This window comes from Chiloscyllium punctatum, chromosome 20 (genome assembly GCF_047496795.1).
Source record: "Chiloscyllium punctatum isolate Juve2018m chromosome 20, sChiPun1.3, whole genome shotgun sequence".
NCBI lineage: Eukaryota > Metazoa > Chordata > Chondrichthyes > Orectolobiformes > Hemiscylliidae > Chiloscyllium > Chiloscyllium punctatum.
Genome location: NC_092758.1, coordinates 73,682,919 through 73,709,811, shown reverse-complemented (window position 1 = coordinate 73,709,811; position 26,893 = coordinate 73,682,919). Strand labels below are relative to the sequence as shown.

The 26,893-nt window shown below is 43.7% G+C and overlaps 1 protein-coding gene across 3 annotated transcripts in view; it reads left to right on the top strand.

Moving 5' to 3' along the window:
• The window catches only part of LOC140492194 (A-type potassium channel modulatory protein KCNIP1-like), a 503,740-nt gene that overhangs the window by 184,894 nt on the left and 291,953 nt on the right, over positions 1 to 26,893 (top strand). Inside the window, exon 1 of one of the 3 annotated variants that reach the window (XM_072591067.1) lies at positions 5,491 to 5,740. The exons of 1 other annotated variant lie outside the window; for it this stretch is intronic. In XM_072591067.1, the coding sequence (XP_072447168.1) occupies positions 5,683 to 5,740 (58 nt within the window). In that variant the 5' untranslated portion in view covers positions 5,491 to 5,682. Of the gene's footprint in view, positions 1 to 5,490; positions 5,741 to 26,893 lie in introns of those variants that run through there. One more of the 3 variants, XM_072591065.1, reaches the window with a different exon arrangement.

Genomic DNA, 26,893 nt, shown 5'->3' with positions numbered 1-26,893 from the left:
AAATGTGCAGGTCAGGTGAATTGTCCATGCTAAATTGCCCGTAGTGTTAGATGATGGGGTAAATTAGGGGAATGGGTCTGGGTGGGTTAAGCTTTGGCGGGTCGGTGTGGACTTGTTGGGCCGAAGGGCCTGTTTCCACACTGTAAGTAATCTAATCAAAGTCAATGTTCTGATGGACCTCTTCGGTACTGAATGATTCTGTGATTTTGTGAACCAATTCAGAAACAGGCAACTTTAGATGCAGCATTGTGCACTAAGAAAAGGTTGATTAATAACTTTTTAAAAGGCCTCTATTATAATATGGTAGAATCTTATTTAACATTTGAGAGTGATTTAGTTGTCTTAAACCATGAAATATATTTAAAGGAATAAAACGCAATTTGTGATGAATATTCACATCCTCGAGAAATGTGAGCCCTGTGGGAAAAGTAGTCCAACTGTGGCTAATGAGGAGTTCAGTGAGGGTGTAAAGGATTGTAAAATTCAACAAAGTGGCGTGACAGAATATTACTCAATAAAGAGAAAATGGAATACAAGACTAGCGAGAAGCAGATTGCAGAAGCTCCTAGGTGGCTGTTAAAAAGGCTCACCATCTCTCTAGGCTTCTCCAATATTAGACTGCTTATCTGACACCCAATACTGGATGAGTCGATTTTCCCTCCAGTTAAATAATGGATAAATTGAAGCCATTGCTTTGGTCCCTGCTCTAACATCTCTAGATACTGAATCCATCCATTCCTTGGCAACAGTCCAGAGACTGTATGTTCCTGATAGGATGAAAGGCAGGGCTGGTAGGTGCATGGAACACTGGATGACTAGAGAAATTAAGGTTTTGGTTAAGAAAAAGAAGGAAGCATGTGTCCAGTACAGACAGCAGAGAATGAGTGAATCCTTAGAAGATTAGAAAGGCAGTAGGAGTATATTTAAGAGAAAAATTAGGAGGGCAAAAAGCAGACATGAGATAGCTTTGGCAAATAGGGTTAAGGAGAATCCAGAAGGATTCTATAAATACATTAAAGACAAAAGGGTAACTAGGGAACGAATAGGGCCCCTGAAAGATCAGCAAGGCGGCCTATGTGTGGAACCGCAGGAAATGGGGCAGATATTAAATGAGTATTTTGCATCAGTGTTTACTGTGGAGAAGGACATGGAAGATATAGAATGTGAGGAAATAGATAGTGACATCTTGAAAAATGTCCATATTACAAAGGAGGAGGTGCTGGATATCTTAAAACACATAAAGGTATATAAATCTCCAGGATATGATCAGGTATATCCTAGAAGCTAGGGAAGTGATTGCTGGGGCCCTTGATGAGATACTTGTATCATGGAGAGTCACAGGTGAGGTGCTGGAAGACTAGAGGTTGACTAACGTGGTGCCACTGTTTAAGAAAGGTAGTAAGGAAAAGCCAGGGAAGTACAGATCACTGAGCCTGCCATTGGTCGTGGGCAAGTTATTGGAGGGAATCCTGAGGGACAGGATACACACATATTTGGAAAGTCAGGGTCTGATTAGGGACAGTCAACATGGCTTTATGTGTGGGAAATTATGTTTCACAAATTTGATTGACATTTTTGAAAAAGTAATGATGAGGGCAGAGCAGTGGACGTGATCTTTATGGACTTCAGTAAGACATTCGATAAGGTTCCTCATGGTAGACTGGTTAGCAACATGTTAGATCACATGGAGAACTAGCTGTTTGGAAACAGTACTGGTTCGAAAATAGGAGACAGAAGGTTGTGGTGGAGGATTGCCTTTCAGACTGGAGGCCTATGACCAGTGGAGTGACACATGGATGGGTGCTGGGTCCACTAATTTTCTTCATTTATACAAGTGATTTGGATATGAACAGAGGAATTATAGTTAGAAAGTTTGCAGATGATACCAAAAATTGGAGATGTAGTGGACAGCGAAGGAAGTTACCTTAGATTACAACGGGATCTTGATCAGATGGGCCAATGGGCTGAGGAGTTCTAGATGGAGTTTAATTTTGATAAATGTGAGGTGCTGCATTTTGGAAAGGCAAATCAGAGCGGGACTTAATGAATAAGTCCTGGGGAGGGTTGCTGAACAAAGAGACCTTGGAATGTAGGTTCATAGCTCCTTGAAAGTAGAGTCGCAGGTAGATAGAATAATGAAGAAGGCATTTGGTATGCTTTCCTTTATTGGTCAGAGCATTCAGTATCAGAGATGGAAGGTCATGTTGCGGCTGTACAGGACATTGGTTAGGCCACTTTTGGAATATTGTGTGTACATCTAATCTCCCTCCTATCGGAAGAATGTCATGAAACTTGAAAGGTTCAGAAAAGGTTTAGAAGGATTGGAGGGTTTGAGCTAAAGGGAAAGGCTGAATAGGCTGGAGTGTTAGATGTTGAGTGGTGACCTTACAGAGGTTTATAAAATCATGAGGGGCATGGATAGGATGATTGGCAAGTTCCTTTTCCCTGGGGTGGGGGAGTCCAGAACAAGAGGGCATAGGTTTAAGGTGAGAGGGGAAAAATATAAAAGGGACCTAAGGGGCAACTTTTCACACAGAGGGTGGTGCGTGTATGGAACAAGCTATAGGGAGAGACTGAATAGGCTGGGGCTGTTTTCCCTGGAGCGTTGGAGGCTGAGGGGTGACCTTGTAGAGTTTTATGAAATCATGAGGGACATGGATAGGGTAAATAGATGAAGTCTTTTCACTGAGGTGCAGGAGTCCAGAATTAGAGGGCATAATTAGGGTGAGATGGAAAGATATAAAAGATACCTAAGGGGCAACTTCTTCATGCAAAGGGTGGTGCGTGTATGGAATGAGTCGCCAGAGGAAGTGGTGGAAGCTGGTACTATTGCAGCAGTTAAAGGGCATCTAGATAGGTATATGAATAGGGAGGGTTCAGAGAGATATGGGCCAAGTGCTGGCAAATGGGACTAGATTAGGTTGGGATATCTGGTCGGCATGGACAAGTTGGACCAAAGGGTCTGCTTCCATGCTGTACATCCCTATGACTCTATAACAGTCTGAAATTAAGTCAATCTATTTGCATCTTTGTTGTCACATTTGATCTCAAGCTGAACTTCTTAATTCATTTATACCTCATAACCAAGACAAGCCATTTCCACCTCCAAACCCTCATTCCACTTTACCCCTTATGTCTCCATCTCTGCACATTCCACAATACTAGTGCGCTGCAGGCTAGTCTCCTGCATTTTACTCTCTGTAAGTCTGAATGCCACAATTGTTCAGTGGTTAGCACTGCTGCTCCAAAAACCCGGGTTCGACTCCAACATCGGGTGACTGTGTAGAGTTTGCACATTCTCCCTGTGTCTGCAAGGATTTCCTCCAGATACTCCAGTTTTTTTCCCACGGTCTAAAGTTGTGCAGGTTAGGTGGCATTTACACAGAGGGTGGTGCGTGTGTGGAATAAGCTGCCAGAGGACACGGTGGAGGCTGATACAATTACAGCATTTAAAAGGCATCTGGATGGATATATGAATAGGAAGGGTTTACAGGGATATGGGCCAAGTGCTGGCAAATGGGACTAGATTAGGTTAGGATATCTGGTTGGCATGGACAAGTTAGACTGAAAGGTCTGTTTCCATGCTGTACACCTCTATGACCATGCTCTGACCTATGACCTGCAGTGGCTGGGGATGTGGCTGGGTCACTCGCCACGATAAATGTGGGGTTATGGGGATAGAGTGGGTAGTTGGGTCTGGATGGATTGCTCTTTGGAGGGTCAGTGCAGACTTTATGTGCCAAATGGCCTCTTTCTGTGCTGTAGGGATTCTACGATTATATGAGATGATCCAAATTTCTGTTGTAATAACTCACAGTAGCTCCCTCTCAGCTACCTGTGGCCCAAGCTCTGTATATTTCCTCGATCTGCTATGCTTTTCCAGCAACACACACTCAACTATGATCTCCAGCATCTGCAGACCTCACTGTCTCCTATTCCCTCTATAAAGCTTTCCACCTGTCTACATCACTTTACTCATTTAAGACACTCCTTGAAACCCATCTGTTTGACCAAGCTTGTGGTTATGCAATCGAATATTGCCTTTTGTCATCTTATAATGCTCCTGTAAAGTGCCTTGGGTATTTCATTGCATTAGAAACACTACATATTATAAATTATTAGAATCATAGAATCCCTAAAGTGTGGAAGCAGGCCATTTGCATCATCAAGTCAGCACTGACCCCTCGGAAGAGTAAACTACCCAGATCCAACTCTGTCCCTTTAACCCTGCATTTCCCATGGCTAAGCCACCTAGCCTGCACAAACCTGGACACTGTGGGAGGAAACCAGAGCAGCCAGAGGAAGCCCACACAGAGAGAAGAATGTGCAAACTCCACAGACACCCAGAGGCTGGAATCGAACCCCCAGGTCCCTGACGCTGGGAGGCAGCAGTTCCCTTTGTTGTACTCCTTCTACTTTCTCCCCAGCACCACCACCCCCCCCCCCCCCCCCCCTTAATTTATCTCTCCACCCCAGAGGCTCCCTGCCTCCATTCCTGATGAAGGGCTTTTGCCCGAAACTCGATTTTTCTGCTCCTCGATGCTGCCTGACCTGCTGTGCTTTTCCAGCACCACACTGATCTAAACATTTGGAAGAGGCTGGCGAGTTTATAATTGGGTGCAATAGGGGAATGGCGAGTGACATGACACTAATGTTCGTATAGCTATTCTTGAGGAGGCTTGGTATGAAGTGGATAGTGTCTGGCCTCGGAGCCAGAAACTCTGGGTTGCAATCCCACTCCGGGTTTGATGTCCTGGAAAGGGGCGTTCGTAACATGGACAAACAGATTGGGCATCTAAATCGTCCCAACGCTCAACAATAGCAGCAGGACAAAACTCACGGTTAGCCACGTGGCGGGAAGAAAATTGGGGATTTCGGTATCCGTATCTCCAGGCTACAAAGTTGTTGCCACAGCAACGCAGAGCCCTTCGTTGTAGTTGGTCACTCTGCCTGGTGGCTGGGTGCGAATGAGATTGGGTTCAGTGGCATGGGAATGGAACAAACTCAGACAGTGACTGAGATGGGGGGTGGGGGAGAGAGAGATGGATAAAGACACTGACATGAAGCAAGGACGCAAGATCCAAGTCATTGAACTTCGAAGTCTCATATCAAGTTCCTTATAGCCGGAGGTTATCCTCAGAGAAAAGAGGAAAAATAAAAGAATTAGAGAGAGAGGGCGGACTATGTGGGCGCGAGTTGGTGTGAGGGGAAGTGAGCTTTATTCCTGATGAAAGGCTTTTGCCCGAAACGTCGATTTCGAAGCTACTTGGATGCTGCCTGAACTGCTGTGCTCTTCCAGCACCACTAATCCAGAAGTGAGGGGAAGTGAGGCAGGCGAGAGTCGTACATAGACAAGTGTGCGGAGGTTGTGCTGAGAGAGATTCAGAGCAGGCTTCTGTGTACAGATAGCTGTGGGGCTGAATGCTTTGATGAAGTGTGTGTGAGACTTTCCCGAGTGTGTTGATGATGCGAAGGAGAAGGACAGTGAGTAATAATCCTGGATTTGATTTAGTTTTAGTTACGCCAACAGTATCTGGAGATAGAGTGTCTGCTCGGCAACTGGGAGACTCACAGACCTGGGGACAAATCAGAAATAGCCTTCAACGAGAGGGAGGGAGAAAACAAGACAAAGAGTATGTGTGTGAGAGAGAGAGGGAGATCATCAGGAAGCAAGTGCAGAAAATGGGTGCAGTGCTGTCGAGTTTTACCATCCAAGTTAAACAGCAAAGCCATCTGCAGGGTAAGTGAATTTATGTTAACAGTGCAGAGCCAAGTGCAGGCAGTGAGAGAGATTCTGCAAGGTTCCAGTTCGTGCCTACTATTGCCAGTGTGTGGTTTCTGGAAGTGATTCAGTGATTGGTACCCCAACCAGATTACCGAAATACCTACTTCAGAAACACAGGTGAAGGTGACAACAGCCTTGAGTGTAAACGGCCATGTTGGGACGTGGAAGCGAAGAGTTTTCCTGTTTTCCCATCAAACAGGCTTGAAGCTTCAGGAGCACCGAACTGTGAGGGAGACTTCTTTATTCCTGATTCTTTATTCCTCCCTCAGTGTACCTCCATCCCGTTTGGTGACTGGCTGACAAGGAAGCAAATGACAAAAGTTTCTTTAAGTCAGTGCTTAACTGAGTAGGGTGTGAATGTAACACTGGACTCTGAGCCAGGAGGTTACACATTCATTCTATTTGGGGTGACACTCCGTTGCAGTACTGACAGAATACTGCACTGTCAGAAGTGCAGAAGACTTGCTAAACTCAGGCCCTCCCTACTCTCTCTGGTGGCTAAAAATCACATCATATCATTTTAAGAATAATTCAGGTCAATGTCCCTTGGTGGGGGTGGGGCAGGGTGGAATTATTGGAACAAATTCTGTGGGGTGGTATAAATGGTCATTTAACAAGGTAATGGATTAAACAAAGACAGACAGTATGGAATCTTTAAGGGAAAGGTTGTGGTTAAAAAAATTGATGTATTGAATTCCCTGAAGAAACAATAAGAAGTGTGGATGTGTGTTTGGTGTAGTCTCAATAGATTTGGCAAGGCTTTTGATATGGCTCCACATTGCAAACTGGTTAGAAAATCACATTTTGTGATCCAAGGTAGAAAATGGGAGTGATCTGAAATCAGCTCACAGGCAGGAGGAAGCAAAGGATCCCAGTAGGACACAGAACTGGATCCCTTGCTATTTGTGATAAAAATCAGTGACTTTACCTTCGAGCCATGGGCATGACTAAGAAAACTGCAGATGAAGCAAAAATTGATTTTGTTGTTGTTTATGAGGAAGGGAGCAGTTGACCAGAGGGTGATATCATTGGATGTGCAAGATGGGCAGAAAACTGGCAAATGAAATGCAATCAGAGGAAATATGAGGTAATGCATTTAGAACATAGGATATAAAACATTACAGCACAGTACAGGCCCTTCGGCCCTCGATATTTCACCAACCTGTGGAACTGTTCTGAAGCCCATCTAACCGATACTATTCCGTTCTCACCCACATGCCTATCCAATGACCATTTAAATGCCCTTAAAGTTGCCGAGTCTACTACTGTTGCAGGCAGTGCGTTCCATGCCCCTACTACTCTCTGGGTAAAGAAACTACCTCTGACATCTGTACTATATCTATCACCCCTCAATTTAAAGCTATGTCCCCTCGTGCTAGACATCACCATCTAAGGCTCTAATTGTCCACCCTAGCTAACCCTCTGATTATCTCATATGTCTCAATTAAGTTGCCTCTCAACCTTCTTCTTTCTAACGAAAACAGCCTCAAAGCCCTCAGCCTTTCCTTATAAGACCTTCCCTCCATACCAGGCAACATCCTAGTAAATCTTCTCTGAACCCCTTCCAAAGCTTCCATATCCTTCCTATAATGCGATGACCAAAACTGTATGCAATACTCCAAGTGTGGCAGCACCAGAATTTTGTACATCTGCAGCATGGCCTCATGGTTCTGAAACTCAATCCCTCTACCAATAAAAGCTAACACACCGTAGGCCTTCTTAACAACCCTATTTACCTGGGTGGCAACTTTCAAGGATCTATGTACCTGGACACCAAGATCCCTCTGTTCATCTACACTACCAAAAATCTTACCATTAGCCCAGTACTCTGCATTCCTGTTACTCCTTCCAAAGTGAATAACCTCACTCTTTTCCACATTAAACTCCATTTGACACCTCTCAGCCAAGCTCTGCAGCTTATTTATGTCTCTCTGTAACCTACAACATCCTTCATCACTACCCACAACTCTACCGACCTTAGTGTCATCCGCAAACTTACTAACACATCCTTCTACACCCGCATCTAGGTCATTCATAAAAATGACAAACAACAGTAGACCTAAAACAGATCCTTGCAGTACCCCACTGGTAACTCCAGGATGAATATTTCTCATCAATCATCAGCCAATTTCCGATCCAAACAGCTAAATCACCCTCAATCTCATGCCTCCATATTTTGCGCAATAACCTAAGGGGAACCTTATCAAATGCCTCACTGAAATCCATATACACCACATCAACTGCTTTACTCTCATTCACCGGTTGGTCACCTTCTCAAAGAACTTGATGAGGCTTGTGAGGCACGACTTACCTTCACAAAACCATGTTGACTAACCTTAATCATCTTATTTCTCTCTGGATAATTATAAATCCAATCTCTTATAACTCTTTCCAACACTTTACCCACAGCTGAAGTAAGACTCACTGGTCTGTAATTGCCAGGGTTGTCTCTACTCTCCTTTTTAAACAAGGGAACAACATTTGCTATTCTCCAGTCTTCTGGTACTATTCCTGGAGACAATGACGACATAACGATCAAAGCCAAAGTCTTGGTAATCTCCTCCCTGGCTTCCCAGAGAATCCTAGGATAAATCCGATCTGCTCCAGGCACTTAGACAATAGACAATAGACTTTAGGTGCAGGAGTAGGCCATTCTGCCCTTCGAGCCTGCACCACCATTCATTATGATCATGGCTGATCATCCTCAATCAGTATCCTGTTCCTGCCTTATCTCCATAACCCTTGATTCCACTATCCTTGAGCGCTCTATCCAACTCTTTCTTAAACTTATCCAGAGACTGGGCCTCCACTGCCCTCTGGGGCAGAGCAGTCCACATACCCACCACCCTCTGGGTGAAGAAGTTTCTCCCCGTCTCTGTCCTAAATGGCCTACCCCTTATTTTTAAGCTGTGTCCTCTGGTTCGGGACTCACCCATCAGCGGAAACATGTTTCCTGCCTCCAGAGGGTCTCAATCCGATCCCCTCTCAGTCTTCTAAATTCAAGGGTATACAAGTCCAGTTGCTCCAGTCTTTCAGTGTAAGGTAGTCCCGCCATTCTAGGAATTGACCTTGTGAACCTACGCTGCATTCTCTCAATAGCCAGAATGTCTTTCCTCAAATTTGGAGACCAGAACTGCACACAATATTCCAGGTGCGGTCTCACCAGGGCCCTGTACAGCTGCAGAAGAACCTCTTTGCTTCTATACTCAATCCCTCTTGTTATGAAGGCCAGCATGCTATTAGCTTTCTTCACTACCTGCTGTGCCTGCCTGCTTGCCTTCATTGACTGGTGTACAAGAACACTCAGATCTCTTTGTACTGCCCCTTTACCTAATTTGACTCCATTTAAGTAGTAATCTGCCTCCCTGTTCTTGCCACCAAAGTGGATAATCATACATTTATCCACATTAAACTGCATCTGCCATGCATCTGACCACTCACCTAACCTGTCCAGGTCACCCTATAATCTCCTAACATCCTCCTCACAGTTCACCCTGCCACCCAGCTTTGTATCATCAGCAAATTTGCTAATGTTACTATTAATGCTATCTTCTATATCATTAATTTGTATTGTAAAAAGCTGTGGTCCCAGCACTGATCCCTGCGATACCCTACTGGTCACTGCCTGCCATTCCGAAAGGGAGCCATTTATCACTACTCTTTGTTTCCTGTCAGCCAACCAATTTTCAATCCAAGTCAGTACTTTGTCCCCAATACCATGCGTCCTAATTTTGCTCACTAACCTCCAATATGGGATTTATCAAAGGCTTTCTGAAAGTCCAGGTACACTACATCCACTGGATCTCACTTGTCCATCTTCAGAGTTACATCCTCAAAAAATTCCAGAAGATTAGTCAAGCATGATTTCCCCTTCATAAATCCATATTGACTCTGACCTATCCTGTTACTGCTATCCAGATGTGTCGTAATTTCATCCTTTATAATTGACTCCAGCATCTTTTCACCACTGAGGTCAGACTAATTGGCCTATAATTTCCTGCTTTCTCTCTCACTCCTTACTTAAAAAGTGGTACAACATTAGCCACCCTCCAATCCACAGGAACTGATCCTGAATCTATCGAACTCTGGAAAATAAACACCAACGCATCCATGATTTCTCGAGCCACCTCCTTCAGTACCCTGGGATGTAGACCATCAGGCCCCAGAGACTTATCAACCTTCAGACCTAACAGTCTCTCCAACACCAATTCCTGACAAATATAAATTCCCTTCAGTTCAGGTCCTTCAGCCACTGTTACCTCAGGGTGATTGCCTGTGTCTTCCCCAGTGAACACAGATCTGAAGTACCAATTCAACTCTTCTACCATTTCTTTGTTCCCCATAATATATTCCCCTGTTTCTGTCGTGAAGAGCCCAATTTTAGTCTTAACCATTTTTTTCCCTTTCACATACCTAAAAAAGCTTTTACTATCCTCCTTTATATTTTTGGCCAGTTAACCTTCGTACCTCATTTTTTCTCTGCGTATTTCCTTCTTAGTAATCCTTAGTAATCTTATCCATTTTTACACTTTCCAGAATTGCTAGCACCTCCTCCCTGTGAACCTCAATCCCATCTAGTCTCACCTATTTGGAGAGGACAAACAAAGCAGGGGAATACACAGTAACTGGCAGGTCCTGAACTAGAGGGGCATAGGTTTAGGGTGAGAGGGAAAGATATAAAAGGGACCCGAAGGGGCAACCTTTTCATGCAGAGGGTGCTACGTGTGTGGAATGATCTGCCAGAGGAAGTAGTGGAGGCGAGGATAATTACAGCATTTAAAAGGCCTCTGTATGGGTATATGAATAGGAAGGGTTTGGAGGGATATGAGCCAATGGCTGGCAAATGGGATTAGATTGGGTTGGGATATCTGGTTGACGTGGATGAGTTGGACTGAAGGGTCTGTTTCCATGCTGTACATCTCTGTGACTCTATGACTGGCATAGACAAAGGCTCATTGGAGTACGTGTTCACTGATCCCTGAGGCCTGGCTAGATGGGTAGTTAAGATGGTGAAGATAACAGACAGTATGCTTGTCTTTATTGTCTGAAGTCAAAAGCAAAGGGCTATATTAAAGCAATAAAATAGGCTACCTAGATCACAGCCACCTTAATGTTCTTAGTTCCAAACTGGAGCAGGAGGAGGCCTCAATTCCATTTGGATCTTTGTTTCCCATAAGCCTTTACTCTTCCATCGTTCAAAGTACTGTCTAACTCAGCATCGAAAACTGTCAATGTCCCAGCCTCCACAGCTGTCTGGGGAAGACCATTCCAAATACAGAAGCTTCCACCATCTCCCCCAAACTCCCCAACCCCCATCCGCAAAATACCAGCACGGGATAGGTTCCAAGATGTGATGTGGAAGCCCAAAACCGCGGATAGGAGTGAATCCATTCATTTAAATGGGAAATTGACCTTCCCGACAGCCCCCGGTCCCTGGTTCTGGAATATTCCCTATAATATATTCAGGCTGCGGTAAACCACAGGTGACTGAAACCATGGAAACCAGACCCATGGATACGGAGCTTGCCCTGTAGTAACGATCTCCTGAGAGAAGAAGTTCCTCTTATCTCTGACCTATATATAAAATCCAACATTGTGAAATTGTGTCCCCCTAGTTCTAGACTCACCAGGAGGGGAAACATCCTAGAGTCATAGAGATGTACAGACCATTTGGTCCAACTCATTCATGCCGATCAGATATCCCAACCTAATCTAGTTCTAATTGTACCAGCCTCCACCACATCCTCTGGCAGCTCATTCCACATACGCACCATCCTCTGTATGAAAACGTTGCCCCTAAGGTCCCTTTTATGTATTTCCCCTGTCACCCTAAAACTATTCCCTCTAGTTCTGGACTCTCCCACCCCAGGGAAAAGACTTTGTCTATTTGTCCTATTCATGCCCATCATGATTTTATAAACCTCTATAAGGTCACCCCTCAGCCTTCGACGCTCCAGGGAAAACAGCCCCAACCTGTTCAGCCTCTCCCTATAGTTCAAATCCTCCAACATTGGCAACATCCTTGTAAATCTTTTCTGGACCCTTTCAAGTTTCACAACATCCTTCGGATAGGAAGGAGACCAGAATTTCAAGCAATATTCCAAAAGTGGCCTAACCAATGTCCTGTACATTGGGGACATGACTTCCCAACTCCTATACTCAATACTCTGACCAGTAAAAGAAAGCATGCAAAATGTCTTCTTCACTATCCTATCTACCTGCGACTCCACTTTCAAGGAACTGTGAACCTGCACTCCAACGACTCTTTGTTCAGCAACACTGCCCAATAAGTGTATAAGTCCTGCCCTGATTTGCTTTTCCAAAATCAGCTCCTCACATTTATCTAAATTAAACTCCATCTGCCACTCCTCAGCCCATTGGTCCATCTGATCAAGATCCCATTGTAATGTGAGGTAACCTCCTTCGCTGTCCACTACACCTCCAATTTTGATGTCATCTACAAACTTACTAACTAACAGGGGGATTACGTTTGGCTTTCATTAACAGGGGGATTGAGTTTAAGCGCCGTCTTGCAGCTCTATAAAACTTTGGTTAGACCGCACTTGGAATACTGTGTCCAGTTCTGGTCGCCCTATTATAGGAAAGATGTGGATGCTTTGGAGAGGGATCAGAGGAGGTTTACCAAGACGCTGCCTAGAATGGAGGGCTTATCTTACAAAGAGAGGTTGACTGAGCTCGGACTTTTTTCATTGGAAAAAAGAAGGAAGAGAGGGGACCTAATTGAGGTGTACAAGATAATGAGAGGCATAGATAGAGTTGATAGCCAGAGACTTTTTCCCAGGGCAGAAATTGTTAACATGAGAGGTCATAGTTTTAAGCTGTTTGGTGGAAAGTATAGAGGGGATGTCAGAGGTGGGTTCTTTACGCAGAGAGTTGGGAGAGCATAGAATGCGTTGCCAGCAGCAGTTGTGGAAGCAAGGTCATTGGGGACATTTAAGAGACTTCTGGACGTGCATATGGTCACAGAAATTTGAGGGTTCATACATTAGGTTTACCTTACATGTGGATCAATGGTCGGCACAATATTGTGGGCTGAAGAGTCTATTCTGTGCTGTGCTGTTCTATGTTCGATGTAATACCTCCTATGTTCACATTGAAATCATTTATATAAATGATGAAAAGTAGTGGGCCCAGCACCAATCCATGTGGCACACCACTGGTCACAGGCTTCCAATCTGAAAAGCAACTCTCCACCACCACCCTCTGTCTTCTATCTTCGAGCTAGTTCTGTATCCATATGGCTAGTTATCCCTGTATTCCATGAGATCTAACCTTGGTAACCAGTCTCCCATGGAGATTCTTGTTGAAATGCCTTACAGAAGTCCACATAGATCACATCCAATATTTGCCCTCATCAATCCTTTGTTACTTCTTCAAAAAACTCAATCAAGTTCATGAGACATGATTTCCCATGCACAAAGCTATGTTGACTATCCCTCATCAGTCTTTGCCTCTCCAAATAAGTATGAATCCTGTCCCTCAGGATTCCCTCCAACAACGTGCCCACCACCGACGTCAGGCTCACCGGTCTATAGTTCCCTGGCTTTTCCTTACCACCTTTCTTAAATAGTGGTATCACATTAGCGTCGCATATTCAAATCCCCTCAGGATCTTATACGTTTCCATAATATTACCACACATTACAGGGCGAGCTCTGTATCCATGGGTCCAATTTCTGCAGTTTCAGTTACCTGTGGTTTATTGCAGCCTGAACATTTTACAAGGAACATTCCAGAATCAGGGACCGGGGACTGCTGGGAAGGTAAATTTCCCATTTAAATGAATGGGTTCACTCCTATTTGCGGTTTTGGGCTTCTGCAGCAGGTCCTGAAATGTATCCCCCGTAGGTATCGGGGAGGACTACTGTATTCTAAACTGCAATGAGTTTCAGCCAAACCTGCTTAACCTTTCGTAAGACAATCCCCTCATTCCAAAACTCAGCCAAGTGAACCTTCTGTGAACTACATCCAGTTCAAGTACAGTAATATTTGCTTTATCCAGCTGCACTGGGATCAGGTGTTATCTGGAAAGCAAAAATGTCAGTTAGCCTATTGTTAAACTTTCAACTATTTGTGGGAATGATTCTGACCAGTTCCTTCACACTCACCCCAGACTGACAATGTTGCTATTCCGTATCGTAACATTGATGCTTGTTTGTTTAAAAGGTGCCAAAATCAGAAACACGTTTGTGGTCCCATGACTGTAAGCATTCACAGTCAGTCTGTTTTAATGATGATGAGAACACCAAAAAAAGACTTTATCTCCAGTGTTAAAGTCAAAAGTGACAGCTAAAGTTGCAAGTTCTACCTGTGCTGTTTGTAATGTTTACCTGGATGTGGGTACAAGTGGCAGTGCGTGGGTTTCACAATGAATAATATTTTGGACCAATTTTGTAACCTGGCAGTCTTTTACCACGTAGTTTGATGGTACACTCTGAGTTTAGGTTTGAGAGTGTCTGGTCAAAGAAAAGGGAAAGTCATGAACAGTCTTCTGGCTTAGAATTCAAGGTTGCACCCTTTATTATAAATTATCACTAAATACTGGTCTATATGGATACACTGGGCTCTGATCTTAGAGTTATACAAGTTAACTTCTAATATAGTTGTAGATTCATAACACCATACAGTATGGAAACAGACCCTTCGGACCAACTCGTCCATGCCGACTAGATATCCGATCCTAATCTAGTCACATTTGCCAGTACTTGGCCCATATCCCTCTAAACTCTTCCTATTCATGTACCATCCAAATGCCTTTTAAATGTTGCAATTGTACCAGCCTCCATCACTTCCTCTGGCAGCTCATTCCAAACACATACCACCCTCTGCATAAAACGTTGCCCCTTAGGTCCCTTTTATATCTTCCCCTCTCACCCTAAACCTATGCCCTCTAGTTCTGGACTCCCCCACCCTAGGAAAACAACCTTGACTACTCACCATATACATGCCCCTCAAGATTTTGTAAACCTCTATAAGGTCACCCCTCAGCCTCCGACACTCCAGGGAATACAGCCCCAGCCTATTCAGCCTCTCCCTATAGCTCAAACCCTCCAACCCTGCCAACATCCTTGCAAATATTTTCTGGACCTTTTCAAGTTTCACAACATCCTTCCCATAGCAGGGAGACCAGAATTGCATGCAATATTCCAAACGTGGCCTAACTACGTACAGCTGCAACATGACCTCCCAACTCCTGTACTCAGTATTCTGACCAATACAGGAAAGCATACCAAACGCCTTCTTCACTATCCTATCTATCTGCGACTCCATTTCCAAGGAACTATGAACCTGCACTCCAAGGTCTCTTTGTTCAGCAACAATCCCCAGGACCTTACCATTAAGTGTATACGTCCTGCCCTGATTTGTCTTTTCAAAATGCAGCACCTCACATGGATCTAAATTGAATTTCATTTGCCCACATTCAGCCCATATTTCTCTAAACCTTTTCTATTCATGTATCTGTCCAAATATCGTTTAAATGTTATAATTGTACCATCTCTATCACTTTGTCTGGCAGTTCCTTCCATACATGCAACATCCTCTGTCTGAAAAAGCTGTCCCTCAGGTCCCTTTTAAAACTTTCGTCTTTCTCACTTTGAACCTGTACACTCTAGTTTTGGACTCCCCTACCCTTGGAAAACCACCTTATCAGTGCCCCTCACAATTTTATAAACCTCTATATGGTAACTCCAATTTTAAGGTACACCAAATTATGAGAGTTATGAACAAGGTAGATCATGAGAATTTCTTCCTCATGACAGACATGTCTAACACGAGAGTGTATAAGTTTAAGGTGAAGAGCAAATGATTTAAGAAGAGATCAGAGAAAAATCTTTTTCAGAGGTTGGTAGAAATATGAAATGTGCTGCCTGAGAGGGTGATGGAGGCAGGGATTCTGACAACATATAAGAAACATCTGGAGGAGCACTTAAAACACTGCGGCATAATAGGCTATGGATCAGGTACAAGTAATTGGGATTAGTATTGTTTGGTGTTTGTTGGTCAGCATATACATGGTGGGCTGAAGGGCCTGTTTCTATGCTGTATGACTATGAATCTATGATTCTGTCGCTTTCAACAAACCAACGCAATGAATGCTGAGGAAACTCAGTAGATCTGGCAGCATCTATCAAAAGGGAAACAGTCTTAACGTTTTGAGTCCAAGGTGACTGTACTTTGTGATTTTCTATCCATGTATTCTCCGTGTTTCTTTCAGAGAGTCTCACTTCACTGTGATCTGTCTGATCTGTTCGAAATTCACTTACACTGTGTTGGTTATACTTAGTGATGTGCAGCTCCATCACATCAACACAGGGTTGCCGTAGAGTCCTAATCTCCTTAAATGCTTCACACTCATTCCCTGACAAAAACTCTAACTAACATTAGAGGCAGTCCTGAAGAGTTATTTAGATTACTTCTTACCACAACAGTTACTGTATATCTTTCTCCTTTACCCATCCTCCCCTTCCCCATGAGCTTGATTTAATTTCTCTGGATCAGTCAGTAGATCACGACAGTCAATGGCAAAGTGAGGACTGCAGGTGCTGGAAATCAGAGTCGGAAGTGTGATACGAGAAAAGCACAGCCAGTCAAGCAGCATCCAAGGAGCACGTGAATCGACATTTTGAGCATAAGCCCTTCAGCAGGAATGTAGCAGAGCATCCTGTGGCGACCTTGAGCATTGATGGCCCTGACCTTTTGGGGAATCTCTTGCACACGTGTGAGTGCCGTCCCCTCAGCCTGAAACAATGGAGGCACCTCTTGAGTGCCCTGAGAGGACAATTCCTGGGAGGCAATTGGTCAATTTCTCCTCCATTTTAATGTGCAATGATACCTCCCTTACCCTTTGAGGGGTTAGACCACCTTGAGTGAGGCCAAGGACCGCCTATTGTTGAGGCAATGAATAGAATCCCCATGACTCAAGTGATGGCTCACATCTCTGCAATAGCTGGGAGACGGTGGGGGGAGTGTAGAAAGGCCTCCTCTGTCCTTCCTCAGTGGTGTGTTTGGTGAACTTGTCGGAGATGGGGCTGGGGCTGTTACTCTTCCACCCGTTGCTTGGTTCTGTGTTTGGAGGCTGCAACGATAAACATAACTATTTGATGGTGTCGTGATGTCATCTTAACTGAAGGTTTGAGCAAAGACTTTGTTGTTGATGTGGGAGAAGTGGATTGGAGGCTTTCCCACTTGATGGCAGTAGATATCCAGTCTCCCCTTCAGAACAGACATGTTGCCCTTGCTTTCCTGCCAGCACAGTGGCCTACTCCACAAAAATGGACAAACCACCTTATGTCAGTTATTCCCTCCCCCTGCCTTGTTGATAACATGGGTACGTAAGCTCATGCCAGCATTGATAGATACAGATAGAGATATCAATTCCCAGAGGTGTGACTCTCTGTACATTTTAAGTGTAGGCACACTGTGTTCTGGGTAAAGTTAAGAGTTACAGAATGAAAGATGTTCGCGTGGATAGGACCAGTGAAGCTCTACTGGATCTGTGCATCTGGTATTCCAGTGTGGTATTCCTCCTGTAAGCACATTTCACAGCAGTGTCCTTTGTTACCAGCAAGGCTTTGTGAGAAGTGATGTGATGTGTGTGCTCTCCTGGTTGTAAAGAAGGGTCAGAGCTGATGCCGTTGAGAATTCTAGCTCCTTAGTACAACATAGCTAGCTGCAATGAAGTGCAGAAATAGTTTGCAAGTGACGCACCTAATTGTGTGTGTGCTAATCCCCTGCAGCAGGAAGTTAACAATGCTAGCTTGTACTCGTAGGGGATTAAAGCATTACCTATCCGAGCAGTGCGCAGAGCATTCATTCTCCCATGGCACAGCACTTCCTTTCTCGTGATGCTCCTATGCCCTTCGCAGTGCTGTCTGTCCAGGCTGCCTTGGTGAGTCTTGATGCCATTCTGTTGAAACAGCAGTTTCCTTCTGCTCCTGCTCTTTGGCCCATCTCCACACAAACTCAAAATAGGCAACCTAAGGACAGAAACTGAAATTACTGGTGAAACTCTACAAGTCTGGTAGCATCTGAGAGGAGAAAGCAGAGTTAGCATTTCGAGTCCAGTGATTCTTCATCAGGGCTTCTGATGAAGAGTCACCGGACTCGAAACATTAACACTGCATTCTCCCCGCAGATGCTGCCAGACTTGATGAGTTGTGCCAACGATCTCTGTTTAAGATTCAGATCTATTGCATCTGCTGTTCTTTAGTTTTATACGCTCGGGATTTGTCTCATGCTGCTGATCACTTTGAATGTGATGATGACCAGGAGGTTTTACCGAGTGAGGAGTCTGCTGCCACGGCCACCGTGACACTGATGGATGATGGTCTTTGTGAATGATTTATACTTGGTTGGTAAATAGGTAGGAGAGAGCATTCCTCGACCCTGTAGGCTCAACCCATATCCAAGGGTGTCTGAAGGTCAGCAGACATTACTGATGACATATACCGTTCACTGGCATCATAGGGCTTCCTGGTCATCTTAAATACTTGCAGAGCAACGCTAAGATTGTACATGGTCTGCATCAACCTCAGACAGTTGCCATAGAGAGAGAGGATGGTGTCAGTAGATTGGAAGCACCATTTGTAGAGGGCACAAAGTTAATGGCTTTGACTTTTCCATTATTTAATTGGAGGAAATCACATCACATCACATTCAGAGCACAATACTAGACAAGCTGCATACACTACTTCCACAACATATGGCAGTAACTCACTAAGACTCCTCCAACAACAATTCTAATCCTACAAACCTCTACTACAAGGGCAGCATGGGAAAATCAATTTCCTCCAAACCCCTCACCATGCTGACTTAGAAATATATTGCCATTTCTTCAGTGTTGCTGGGTCAAACTCCTGGAATTCCTTCTCTAAAGGCATTGTGGGTGCCCTTACACATCTTGATCTAGAAACCCAGTACATGCTCAGTCTCTATGCAGCAAGCAACCCAAGTCTATCATCAAACACCGTTAGAGAGAAACATGGGCAGTTCAAAGCCACAAATCCTGAAGAGGGTGTTTTGGGAGGAGCAAATGAGTGCAAGAGGGAAGGTCCAGTGGCAAGAGATGCATGGATTTAACTGATGCTGTACAGTGATCCTCACCCTGTGTGGACAGTGGATTCCAGTGTTTACAGTGATCTTCACTCTGTGTGGACAGTGGATTCCAGTGTTTACAGTGATCCTCACCCTGTGTGGACAGTGGATTCCAGTAATTACAGTGATTTTTACCCTGTGTGGACACTGGAATCCAGTATTTACAGCGATTCTCATCCTGTGTGGGCAGTGGATTCCAGTGTTTACAGTGGTCCTCACCCTGTGTGGGCAGTGGTATCCAGTGTTTACAGTGATCCTCACTGTGTGGACAGTGGATTCCAGTGTTGACAGTGGTCCTCACCCTGTTTGATCAGTGGTATCCAGTGTTTACAGTGATCCTCACCCTGTTTGATCAGTGGTATCCAGTGATCATCACCGTGTGTGGGCAGCAATGTCCAGTGCTTACAATTACATTGCTGGACTCTGGTGAGTGTCTCACTCCGCTAATCGAGGAGGGATGTTGGGAATAATTTCTCTCAAGAATGTTCTCACAGAACTTTTGAGAAGAGCAGTATTGGGGTACAGGAGTGGTGTGGAGTGTCCTGAAGGCTTGGTATCTGAATTTGACATGGTCTTGAGCCGACAAGGTGTGGATAAAGTAAAGTTGAGGCCCATCAGGCTAAGGATAATGAGTGCCTTTCTCACTGGCACCACCTTCCTCTGACAGAGGGTAGCTGAACTCCTGAAAGTGCGAGAGAGAAACTGTATTGTTGCTAGAGAGAGAGAGAGAGAGAGAGAGAGAGTGAGAGAGAGGGAAAGGCTTTGCTTGCAATGATTATTACTTCACAAATTAAGGAGCAGAGAGAAACAATATAACCACCTGGCAATGCCCTACAGGTTTCAATTAATCAGAAACAGCAGAGGATTTTAAGACAGCAACTCTTCATCATCCACCTCCCCATCCATCAGCATACCCTGTGAATTTGCTCCCCAGTCCACACAGTGAGCTGCAGCAAGAGGGGTAAGGACTGTGTGTTTGATGCTCTTTTTCCATCAGTTCCTTTTTGGCCTCTGAGAATTGTGGGCGAGCAGATTGAGAGCAGGTGTGGGGCCAAGGTAAGTTTGTATGGATGCACGGAGTGTACCCACCCCTGAAATTCCACATGGTGAAGTGCCCTATTACCAACAACACCCCTTCTGATGTTTCCCAGTGAACACCAACTCTTCCCAACCCTCCCAAAGCCCCACACATCTTGGCCTATCCCCTCTTCAGTCTTGGAGCATCTCTGATTCTCATTGAACAGGTGATAAACGTTGTTCATCTCAGTAAATTTGAAATATTGATGGTCATCTTTGGGGAAGTGATGGCCTACTAGTATTATCACTAGACTATTAATCCCAAATACAAGTCTATTAATCTAGTATAAAGAGTCTAATGATGACCATTATCGAATGTAGGAAAAACCCATCCGTTTCATTGTTGCCCTTTAGGAAAGGAATTCTGCCATGTTTACCACATCTGATGTATATGCATCTCCACACTAACAACAATGTGGTTAACTTTTAAATGCCCTCTGGCAACTATGCATGCGCAATAAAAGTGGGCCTAGCCAGTGATGCCTATGTCCTGTGAATGATTTAAAAAAGGATGATATGCTCCATCCCCCCCTAACAGGACATATTGTTTGTAAAATCGAGATGTTGTTCCCTCTCAAATTGAGATGGTGAGGGATCCATGTTAAACTGCCCTGCTCTTCTTGGAAAGTAATGACAGTTTGATAAGGCAGGCAGGGCCTCAATTTAACATCTCATCTCTGATGACGCAGCATTCTCTCAGTGCTGCTGTGCAAGCGTCAGCCTGGATTCCAGTGGGATGTCGAAGTCTTGTGGAGTCAGGTTTGGATACAACCTATGGCTCATACTGAGACACTGGCTGACACCAAAATCCTTAGACCTCTCTCTTCCTCTTTGTCTTTGATAAGTCCTACCCCACCCAAATCTCTACTCCCAGTATGAAGCACTTAGTTAGGGACAGCATTGTTTGACAGGTTCTTTTTGACAGGGATTGCTGAGAGAGGCAGTATTTTAAAATCCCTAAAAATGCAGGATTGGGGCTAGCATTTAAAACACTTCTTGGCTTTGTCTGAGCTTACTGTCTGAGTAACATACTGTTGAGGTTCTGAAAGCTTGGGTAAGAGATGGTGAAATGATTCTTGATTCGACAAAGTGTGAAAATAGGGACTAAGAGGGAACAGGTTTGCAGATCAGCCTTTTAAGGTATGTTGTGATGTAATCAGTAGTCATATTACCTATGTTGAAGAATTTCTCCGGACTCAGACCTTGAGCATTGACAAACTTTATTGCGTAATATCATTGGGAGTACACATTTCCTAAACATTGTCCAGCGAAACTCCAAAAAAATTCAGATTGCCTCGGATTTTTAAGTCCAAGCTGACAGTTACTCAGTAAGACACAGAATCACAGGATAGGTACTAGATGGCCAATATGAGCATACACCAGGCAGAGTTGCCAAGACTCTACATAACGAGCTATTGTTCTCAGACCTTGAGTCAATGCACACTCCAGATACTACATTCACCCATTGATAATGTTTGGCTGAGTTGCACTTTCTACAGATAAACAGTTCATGGGTTAAGTGATAAAAGCAGAAGTTATGTGATTGTTGCAGAATGTTCTAGCAGACTAGGCTCACCCAGGGCAAGGGGCTAAGCCAGCAAGAGCAACACCATGACTGACTAAAAAATGGCTGGGAACAAGCAGTCCAGCAAAAACATCTACCACAATAGTATCTCAATAAAGACAAACATTTCTAATAGAGGGATAATCCAACCATGGCTAAGTTAAGAAGACTATGAAGTTTAGAGTAAACAGCACAAAAATAGACCCCTCGGTACAAGTCGTCCATGCCGACCTGGTATCCTGAATTGAACTAGTCCCATTTGTCAGTGTTTGGCCCCTACCCCTGTATGATAAAGGGCTTATGCCTGAACCTTGGACTGTCCTGCTCCTTTGATGCTGCCTGACCTGCTGTGCTTTTCAACTGTGATCTCCAGCATCTGCAGTCCACACGTTCTCCCTATCCCTCTAAACCTTTCCTATTCATGTGCCTGTCCAAACATCTTTTAAATGTTGTAATTATACCAGCCTCTACCACTTCCTCTGGCAGCTCATTCCATACACGCACCACCCTCTCTATGAAAAGATTGTCCCTCTGGTCCCATTTACATCTTCCCCCACCTCACTACCCTCTGTCTTCTATCTTCAAATCAATTTTGTATCCAATTGGCTGTCTCTCCTCGGATGCCATGAGATATAACTTTATTTTCCAGGCTACCATGTGGATATTGTCAAAGGCCTTGCGAAGTCCATTGGACAATGTCTACCACTCTTAATCTATCTTCTTCAAAAACCTCAGTCTAATTTGTGAGACATGATTTCCCATGAATAAAACCATGCTGACCATCTGTAATCAGTTCTTGCCTTTCCAAATGCATGTTAATACTACCTGTCAGAATCCCCTCCAACAACTTACCCAACATTGGCATCAGACTCATTGGTCTATATTTTCCTGTTTTTTCCTGACAGCCTTTCTTAAATAATAGCACAACATTAGCCACCCGCCAGTATTCCTGAACTTCACCTGTGGCCGTGAATGATATCTCTGCAAGGGACCCCACATTCTCTTCCCTAAGTTCCCAAGATGTTCTTGGATACACCTGATCAGATTCCAGGGATTTATCTACCTTTATGCTTTTTAGGACCTTCAGCAGCTCTTCTTCTTTAATGTGGACTATTTTCAAGATAACACTATTTAATTCCTCAATTTTCCTGGCTTCCATTTTTTTTCTCCACAGTAAATGCTGATTTGATTACTCTCTCACCCGTCTCCTATGGTTCCAGATAAAAAACTGAAAGAACTGCGGATGCTGTAATTAGAAACGTAAACAGAGATTGCTGAAAAGCTCAGCAGGTTTGGCAGCATGTGTGGAGAGAAATCAGAGTTAACGTTTCGAGTTGAGTGACCCTTCCTCCGAACCCAATCTGAGGAATGGTCACTCGACCTGAAACATTAACTCTGATTTCTCTCCACACATGCTGCCAATCCTGCTGAGTGTTTCCAGAAATACGTTTTTATTCCTGTGGTTCCAACCTTGTTGATCTTTAATGGCCCTATTCCCTCCCTAATTACTCTTTTGCCCTTAATGTACTTGTCAAATCTCTTAGCTTTGGTGAATAGGGTTAAGAAGAATCCTATCTAATGTGCCCTTTTTGCCCTCCGGATTTCCCTTTATATATATTCCTATATATACTCCTCCAGGGATTCACTTGATCCTAACTGTTATACCTTACGTATGCCTCCTTTTAGTTTTGACCAGAGCCTCAATATCTGTCGCCATCCATTCTTCCCTACACCTGCCAGCCTTGCCCTTCACAGCAACAGGAACAAATTGTCGCTGAATTCTCATTATCACATTTTTGAAAGCCTCCCGCATGCCAAACGTCCTTTTTACATGTGAACAGCCTTTCCCAAATCAACTTTTGAATGTTCCTGTCTAAATACCATCAGAATTTGCTTTATTCCAGTTTAGAACTTTAACTTTCAGATCAGGTCTATGTTCTTCCATAACTCTTTTAAAGCTAATAGAATTATGATCACTGATCCCAAAAAGAAGATCGAGTTTTGCTCCTTCTCTAGTAGGTACATCCACATATTGAATTAGAAAAATTTCTTAAAAGCAAAAAAGGATAAGAAGAAAAAGTCATCGAAAGCCTTGAAGACCGGGATAAGTTAAGAATTCAGCAAATGAGGTCTAAAAAGATAAATATAGAGAAAATAAAATATGAGGACAAACTAGTGAGTGACATAAAAATTGACAAGAGTTTTGCTAAATATATAAAAAGGAAAAGACAGGTCAAGGTGGACATAGTCACCTTAGAAAATGAATTTGGGGATGATAGTTTTGGGGAGCAAGGAAATAACGGAGGAGTTACACAGATATCTTTCATCAGTCTTTATAGTGCAAGATACTCTAAACAGCCCATTTATACTGAGGATTTCAGGGGGAAATTGAATACCATCATCATCACCAAAGAAGTAGTATTACACAAACTAATGGGATTAAAGGCAGATACATCCCCGGTGGCTTGCATCCTAAAAGAGGCAGCTACTGAGATAGTGCATGCATTAGTTGTAATTTTCCAAATATCCTTGCATTCTGGAGAAGTACCACATGATTGGATAACTGCCAGTGTGATACCCTTATTCACAAAGAGAAGGAGAAAATAAGTGGGTAACTATAAGCTGATTAGCCGAACATCTATTGTTGGAAAAATGTTGGAATCAGTTACCAAGGATGTAATGCCAGCACATTTGGAAAAATCATAACCTAATCAAGCAGAGTCAGCACGGCTTCATGATAAAGTCAGCATGTCTGACTAAATTATGAGAGGTTCTTTCAGGAAGTTTTTAACCAGAGTGGATAGAGGGGAACCAGTCAGTTTGTTGTACTTATACAATTTTATTTTAATAACTTTGAGGAAGGCAGTGAATATACTCTAACCGAATTTGGAGACAACATAAGAAAAGGTGGAAAGAGCAATTTGTGACAGGGATACAAACAGTTTGTAGAGAAATGTTGATAAGTTCAGTTAATGGGTAAAAATGGGACAAATGGAGTATAATGTGGGAAAATGTGAAGTTGTTAAATTTGGAATGGGGAACAAAAGAAGAGAGCATTATATAGATGAAGAGCAACTCAGAGCTGCACCACAAAGGGACTTGGGGGGGTACTTGTGCACGAAACATGGAAAGCTAGCACACAGATGCAGCAGGTGACCAGGAAGGTGAATGACATGGTGACCCTTACTTCAAGGAGGTTCAAGTATAAGAGTAGGGAAACCTTACTGCAACTATACAAGGTGCTGCTGAGACCACATCTGCAGCACTGTGAACAGTTTTTGTCCTCTTATTTAAGGAACAATACCATTTTATTGAAAGCAGTTCAGACAAGGTTCACTAGAATGATCCCTGCTATGGAGGGATTGTCTTATGAGCAAAGCTGAAACAGGTTGGGGCTCTACTCACTGGATTTGGAAGAATGAAAGGTGATCTCATTGAAATATTTCAGATTCTTGGTCTTGACATGATGGATGCTGAGAGGATGTTTCCCCTGAAGGGAGAGTCAAGGACTAGAGAGGGCATAGTCTCTGAATATAGGAGCACCAATTTAAGACTAAGATGAAGAGGAATTTCTTCTCTCAGCATTAAAAATCTTTGTGAGTTCTTGTCATATAGAGTTGCAGGAACAGAATCCATGTGTATATTTAAGGCTGAGACAGATAAATTCTTGATCAGATGTTATGAGGAAAGATGAGAAAACTGGGTGTGAGGAATGTAGGATCAACCATCATCCTACTGAATGGCGGAACCAGTTCAAGGGGCTAAACAGCCTAGTCCTGTTCCCATTCTTTATGGTCTTTTGGATAATTACAGAAGGATGTGTCTGAGAGTTAATTACTGAGACTCTAACTCAGGGATAATTTTCTTTTATGCAGTTAATGTTGTTTTACACAGTGTTGTAGGTTCCTGGAATGCACTGCCCAGGGGAGGTGGTAGAAGCAGATACAATAGCAACATTTAAGAGGTTACACAGACACATGAATAGCAGGGAATAGAATGAGACAGATCATGTGAAGGCAGATGGGATTAGTTTAGAAAGGTATCATGGTTGGCATAGACATGACATTGCGGTGCAGTAGTGTTTTATGTTCCACGTGATTACAGAGACTGTTACTGAGGAATAATTACAGCGACTGTAACTGAGGGATAATTACACAGGGATGTAATCGACCGATAATTACAGAGGGATGTGACTGAATGATAATTGCATGATAATGTAACTGAGGGATAATTACAAAATCTATAACTGAGGGAGCCCACGGTGGGGTTTGCGATGAGGGTCTTTATATTGATTAGGGTTTGGTGCGAGAGTGGGTTCTCTGTGAGGTTTGAGGTATAGGCTGGTGTTCTGTGGCGACTGGGGTATGGGTGGGAGTTGTGACGAGTGGCTGTGAGTGGAGTTGAGCTTGGGAATGGTGTTTGCTTTCAGGGTGATCATGGCGTGTAAATGTGTAAGTTGATGGGGGGTGTCAGTGGGCGTGGGCATGAGGATGCAGTTTGGTATTGGCCTGGGAATCAGGATGTGGATTGGTATTGGACTGAGGATAAGGGTGTGGGGAGAATGTGAGGGTGAAGAAGAAGGCAAGTGTTTGGGTAAGGAGGGGGAGGTGAAGGGGTGGCTTGAAAATGATTGTGAAAGTGAGGATATGGTGTGAGGGTGAGGCGGAGAGAGTATAGATGGGGTTGAAGAGAGATGGAGGTGGGTGTGAGGGCAAGGATGGGGATGAGTGAGAGAATGATGGTGAAGATAAAGATGAAGGTAAGTTGGGGTTGGAGTTCAGGGTGAGCATTGGTTTTGTATGGAGTTGAGTGTGTGCATAAAGATGATGATGGGGTTAGGTTGGAATGGATTTGAAGGTGAGGATGAGGTTAGGTGGGAATGGATTTGGAGGTGAGGATAAGTTGGGAGTGGGGTTAGGTAAGGGTGGGTTGGGTGTTGGATAAGTGTGAGGATGCAGGTAAGGATGAGAGTAGGTTGGGGTCGTGTTGAGGGTGATGATGAGAATGAGGATGGGTTAGGTTAGAGGTGGGTGTGGGATGAACATGACTCTCTCTCTCTCTCTCTCTCTCTCGCTTTCTCAAAAGGATTTGTGAGATAAGTCATTTTTTCCAAACATTTTTATCCATAATCGCAGAGTGGCTCCCATTGAAACTCTGAAAGCTGGCTCCATTGACGAACTTCCATTCAGATGGACAAGGTCAACTTGTCACACATTCTGATTTCTGACAGGCCTGCTCCTGTTCCTGAAGCAATGATTGCTTCAAAAAGAATGAATTATTTTCCTCAATGACAAATTGAAGGTTCAACGAGAAAAACTCTCAATAAACTACCTTTGGTTGTTAAGGCAACTT